Below are 6,646 nucleotides of genomic sequence, written 5' to 3'. Positions count from 1 at the left end.
CCATTCCCCCGTGGAGCCAATTAAATTAGACAACGCCGTCTCCAGGAACAGTGTCAACAACTTTGTACACGATGCGTTTAAATGCGCTGGGAATTTCCCCCATAACAGTCAAAGCTATGAACTATTCAGTACGTTTATTGCTGTCTGAAATAACGTTTCCATGCTCACGAAAAGCACCAGGTGGCAGTATAAGGATCAGATACATTCAGGTTACTTTTTTCACTGCAGTGATCTCTTCAAACTGAAAACCGCCACCGAAAGCTTTGTTAACCCGCGGAGTCGCGTGACATCTGGAGCGCTGAATTCATTTCAGACCATCATCAGAGGGTGGAGGAGCTTGAAAAGACTTTTATTATTGGACAAAACAAAAAAAAACTGTACTGTCCTCTGGTTTCAATAATTTAAAATAAAACATTTTTTTTTAAAATCAGCTCAATTTCAGCAGTAATCAGCATCCAAACTCCTCATGGAGCAGCGGTGGATCAGTGGTAGAGCAAGTGCTGTCTTTATGGAAGGTCGAGGGTTTGATTCCTAGCATGTTTCCACGCCCTGGGAAAGACACTTAAAGGGATAGTTCGAAAGTTTGGACATAAGACCTATTTTCCAACTCAGCCGCTGTGATGGAGACGTTCAAGAAATTTCATTCAGTTCTAGTTGCAGAGTTCACTGGTGCTATGGCTAGCGCAAGTCAATGGTACCAGTTAGCATGGCATTAGCAAACACTCATACCGACTCCACAGTGCACCTGAGGCAAATCAATTGTAACGGCAGACTATCGATGTACATATCTGTGTTGATAGAATGTTTGAAATAAAAACAACATTGCAATTTGAAGGATTTATGTCTCAGCAGCAGCAGCGCGTCATACTTCCTGTTAGGCTACGGCAGCGGCGGAATGATTCCGATAGTAGTCAAAAATTCATGCGATGCGAGGTTTTTGTTTCAAATATTATTCTATCAACACAGATATGTACATCGATAGTCTGCCGTTACAATTGATTTCACTGTGGAGTCGGTATGAGTGTTTCTAATGCCATGCTAACGTGTACCATTGACTTGCGCTAGCCATAGCACCAGCGAACTCGGCAACTAGAAGAACTGAATGAAATTTCTTAAAAAATGTCTCCATCACACCGGCTGAGTTGGAAAATAGGTCTTATGTCCAAAATTCCGAACTATCCCTTTAACCCCGCGCTGTTGCTCCTTTCATCGTTTGAGATGTAGCGTCCGAAATAACTCCAGTCCTTCCGGGTTCATTTTAACGCATCGCTATCATCAGGACGTGCCCTCCCACCGCCGTTGTCTTCTGAAGAGGTCAAAGGTCGAGTGGGCGGGCCGCGATGACGGCTTGGGCTTGTCGTGCGTGGGCTCTCCGTTCTGGGGGAGGGGCTTCTGTCTGACCGTGTTAGAGGACACGAAGACGCTCAGGGAGGGGCCGTCCGCCGCTCTGATGTCGTGGCACGGCGTGTGAGCGAGCGGGCGGTCGTGAAGAGCGTGACTGATGAGCTGATCCTTCTGCACGCTGACGCTGACCAGAGAGGTGAAGAGGTGCTGGGAGCGAGAGACGTTCACCACTGCGGGCAGAGAGGGAGGTGAGGAACTTTGTGAGAGAGCAAACTTCACAACAACGTCAAATACATCAACGTTTACCTTCGGTCGCTCTCGTGTTAATCAGGTTCTTGGTCCTCTCTGATCGACGCAGAGTCTCCTGAACGGCCCTCTGAGGATCAAACTCCACGCCCTGTGGGACGACGGAGACGTTAGCCAACAGTCTGAGGCTGTTTTTACGTGTTTATCATGAGTGATGACAAAGACAGTTGGACCTGCAGTGACTGAAGCTCCGCCTTCAGAGCCAGTGTGGTGTTTAGCCCCACCGTCTCCATACAGCCTGGATCACCAGGACACTCCGACAACTGTCTGAGGACTTCAGCGAGCAGAGGAGACGAGGACAAATGTTACTCAGAGTTAACGTCTGTTAAAGGCGCCATACGTAAGAATGCGGCCAAAAACGGTTACTACATTCAAATTCAAAATACCCGAGGCCTTTTAGGTTTCGTTTTCTGACGTAACTGGCAACCCGTGGTTGCTCGGCAGCTGAGACTCTACTGACTGCAATGATTGGTAGACGGCGGTAGGTGGCGCCACATCCCAAAACATGATTTCAAAACATAAACATGATTTGCAGTCTGCAAAATATTTTTTAATGCCAATATTTTGTCTGTACTGTTGTTGTTGGTGAGTTCAGTTTGTTATATGAACATTATTCCTGAGTCTCTGTGACATATTAGGAGGATTTTATGGCCAGTTGATTTAGATTTATTACATAATGCACCTTTAAACACCAAACATATGCAATGTCACATGGAGTTTAATGTATACACAACCGTTCAAAGGTTTGAGGTCACTTAGAAATCTCCTTATTTTTGAACGAAAAGCACTTTTTTTTCAATGAATACAACATTAAATGAATCAGAAATACACTCTATACATTGTTAATGTGGTAAACGACTATTCTAGCTGCATTAGAGCTTGGAGCCCGACCCGACCCGACAAAATAACTGTAATTACGAGCCTGATTTAAACCCGACATTTTTTATAATACGCGAGCCGTAAATGTACACGTACGTCCACGTCCTCCCCACAGCGAGAGCTTGTTTACAACAACAACAGAGCCGCTGAGATCCGCTTCCATGAACGCATATGTTGCCAATGATGATACGCTTCCTGGTTTTTACACCTTCACACAATACGACATGCTATAACATGCCACGCGAACACGACGAGAAAGAAAGGATAGTGCATAGTGGCGGGGGCAGAGAATCTAAACTCTAAGCTGCAAACGTCTGGGTTTTTAATGGAATATGTACATAGATGTATAGAGGCCCATTTCCACTGTTCTAATGGTACATTGTGTTTGCTAATGTTAGAAGACTATTGGATGATTAGAAAACCCTTGTGCAATGATGTTAGCACAGCTGAAAACAGTTTAGCTGGTTCTTTGACAAAAGGGCAAAATGATTATTTAGAATAAAAATAATTATTTCTAATCTTCTCAATGTCTTGACTATATTTTCTATTCATTTTGCAACACTTTTGATGAATAAAAGTGTGACTTTTAATGTAAAATAAAAACATTGTATGGGTGAGCACAAAACTTTTGAAAGGTAGTGTATATATTAAGTACAAGACATCAGACACTGGTTACCATGGTGATATGCCACTGACCTCTGACTGGCTGCTTATGTGGGGCATCTTTGTGTGACGTGACGTGAGGCTCCAGAGTTACTGTGCCCTCTGCTGGCTCCTCACAACACATCTGCAGGACAAGGAGACGGAAGGAAATCAGGACACAAACACATTAAAGCTGACCATGATGTCATCACAAACAAACACACAGTTTTACACAGCTGTGTAGAGATCTGTGCGAGATCTATGTTCTGTTAACATCGGAAACTCAAATGGCAATATGTCTACGGTTAAAGCATTAAAGGTGCATTATGTAATAAATCTAAATCAACTGGCCATAAAATCCTCCTAATATGTCACAGAGACTCAGGAATAATGTTCATATAACAAACTGAACTCACCAACAACAACAGTACAGTAAAAAAATATATTTTGCAGACTGTAAATCATGTTTATGTTTTGAAATCATGTTTTGGCATGTGGCGCCACCTATCGCCCTCTACCAGTCATTGCAGTCAGTAGAGTCTCAGCTGCCGAGCAACCACGGGTTGCCAGTTACGTCAGAAAATGAAACCTAAAAGTCCTTGGGTATTTTGAATTTGAATGTATTAACGGTGTTTGGCCACATTCTTACATATGGCACCTTTAAATTACGACCGATTTTTACATCACCTTCTTCCTGACGGCCTGTCCATAAGAGCGATGGTGCAGCTTTGGTTGGTCACTTTTAGGAGACGGGGAGGCGACGACAGAAAGGTCGAGCTCTGGACAGCCGGTCACTGAAGAGGTCAACGCCAGTGGTCGAGGGGCTGGGAGAGGAGAGTGAGGAGGGGAGAGGAGTGACGACGAACTTCTCATACTAAGAGGAAACACCAGAGGGTTAGGGTTAGGGCTGAGGAGAGGATTTTTAGTGTAATGCTCCACTGAAGAACACGTTTGAACAGTCAATGTCTGCTGTAAACATCACCGCCAACACAATTCAGTACATATCTAATACAAACACCTTTGAACTAGAGCTGAAGCGATTAATCGTTGAATCGATTATTAAATTTACCGCCGACTATTTTGATAATTGATAATCGGTTTGAAGCTTTTTTCATGATTAAAACAAGATTTCTGATTGTTTTAGCTTCTTAAATGTGAATATTTTCTTGGTTTCTTTGCTCTATTAAACAAATAAATCATTAAAACTGAATAATTTTGGTTTGTGGACAAAACAAAGACATTAGAGAACATCATATTTTCCAGTTTTGATAAACACTGATCGACGTTTTTTAACATTTTCTGACATTTTATGAATCGCGATTCTAATGATCCACGATTCAGAATCGATTCATAAACTTCAAAAATAGATTTTTGAAAAAAAAAAAATTAAGTTTCTATTTTGAAAAACCACACAAAAAACGGTTTGTGTTATTTGTGTACAGTTTATTTTTCTTCTGGGAGAAAAAGGCAGCTTGCCTAAGCTTTTATTTATGCAATTCATTTTTTTGTACAATAAGTAAGTTTTTATATGTTTTGAATGAATAAATGTTAACTTTTGTCTTAAGTTTGCCTTTGTGTGATCACATTATCTTATACAAACTGTATTGTTTTGATGCCATAATTTGCCTTAACGCACTGCATTTTATCAATTTTTGAATCGAGAATCGTAGGAATCGAATCGGTTGAATCGAGAATCGAATCGTGACCCTAAGAATCGGAATTGTGAGCCACCCAAAGATTCACATCCCTAACCAACATGTAATTAAAATACACAGAAAACACACAGATAATTCATATTGAGCAAATACTTCCAGATTACAAACTCATTGGTTCTCGACATAAACAATAGACAAAATCAAACACTATTTTAATGAATATTTGGACTCTGTGACGATTTGAGCATAATTAAGTATATTAAGTATTAAGTATTAAGCATAATAAAATGCAGGGAAATGTCCATTTTGAGCATCTTTATACAGAAGGCGGTTTCACAACCTGCCAAAAGTATTTTTAATGGATCTTTTATAGGTTTCTCTGCGACGACAGCAAATCCCTTAAACAAGCTAATAAATAGTGAAAGTCACTTTCCGTCCGTTGAAATATCCTCTTACGTAAGAAGCTGCGGACTTTTAAATGACTTTTTAATGAGCATAAGAAGAAGAAAATGTTAGTTTACTCAGTGTTCATTCTCTGCTAATGTAGAGAATTAACCAAATTTAACCAAACGGTCAAACACGTCAACAAGTGGCAGCTACAGCTAGCTTTGAGATGCTATAAAGCTAGTTAGCTGTGTTAGCTCGCGCAAAGTAACTCACCTGCTGCTAACGGTGCGTTAATTAATCTGTTAAATCCAGTTAAACACGATAATTCACAGCAAAGATATTTACTAATATCTGCCTTTGAATGACATGACAAATGATCCCAGCGTTTGACGACGTTTCCGTTTCAAAAATGCCCCTCAAACCCGTGTCTTCTTCATCTGAGGGCTTTGACGTTAGCTTGGATTCATGTGTTTGCGTTAGCGCCATCTTCTGGCTCTGGATGAACCATCAAGAATAGAAAAGCTATATATTATATTATGATTCTTTATTATATTTTTTAAAAATAAAGACAATTTACTATAGTACCAAAGGTTTGAAACCTTTACAAATGGTTTATAGAGTGAATTTTAAAGCAGCGGTTCCCAAACACTGGGTTGAGACCCACACATGGGTCACATGGATTTATTTTGGGACCCCAAACTAATTTTTCGCAAGAATTTAACCTACATTTTAGTTCAGAATTGCATACATATATGTTTTAAACATCAAACATGATGACAAAAAAAACTGTCAAAACAGCTCTTGGAAATGCTAATGGCAGCTAGCTGTCACAGATACGGCTATAAATGAACATTATGTACAATTTTGTTTTGTATTGAAGTTACACATATTGCACGGTTAAGTTGCGGTTTTCACTAGCATAGTATCTGTTACCAAGTACTTTTTTTTTAAATACCTGCTCTGGGGAGGTTCCAAGTGTGCTGAGAAGATCAGTAAAAAGACTTAACAATCCACAAAACGTGGGTTAATCACCAACAATTACCAGGGAAATTTGCAGTGGAAATGCAACCAAACCTGTGCCGTGCCAAGGTGAGGCGAAACGAGCCAGGACCATAGTGGAAAAGGGCCATTTGTCCCTGTATATAGTTTGGAAAACACTGCTCAAATGTATGGTTTTGAACATGTCTTACCTTTGAAACAGCATTTTCACTTTGTGTTAAAATAAACACGGCATTAAATGCTGCCTTCAGAATCAGACTTTATTTTTCTAGATATACTGCATACATAACTAATACTAATACATACACAAGGAAAAGAAAAAAGGCAGTTACACACATGTGAACGTAGATTCATACGGTCATGCCTACTCACACAGGATTGCAAAACAACAAATCAAAACGTTTTGGTCACAAATGTCCCTTTAATTCCTCATA

The 6,646-nt window shown here is 40.3% G+C and overlaps 1 protein-coding gene across 1 annotated transcript; it reads right to left on the bottom strand.

The window, feature by feature from the left end:
- Positions 1-1,275: 1,275 nt before the first annotated feature.
- ppp1r35 (protein phosphatase 1, regulatory subunit 35) lies at positions 1,276-4,044 on the bottom strand (the record flags this gene model as incomplete). Its single annotated transcript, XM_083896493.1, has 5 exons — positions 1,276-1,574; positions 1,651-1,741; positions 1,824-1,924; positions 3,226-3,316; positions 3,859-4,044. 5 exons carry the CDS (start codon positions 4,042-4,044, stop codon positions 1,276-1,278), a joined length of 768 nt encoding a protein of 255 aa, XP_083752619.1.
- Positions 4,045-6,646: the final 2,602 nt, after the last annotated feature.

The sequence above is a fragment of the Microchirus variegatus genome (genome assembly GCF_963457635.1).
Source record: "Microchirus variegatus genome assembly, chromosome: 10".
NCBI classification, from domain to species: Eukaryota; Metazoa; Chordata; class Actinopteri; order Pleuronectiformes; family Soleidae; genus Microchirus; species Microchirus variegatus.
This window is presented reverse-complemented; position numbering and strand designations above follow the sequence as displayed.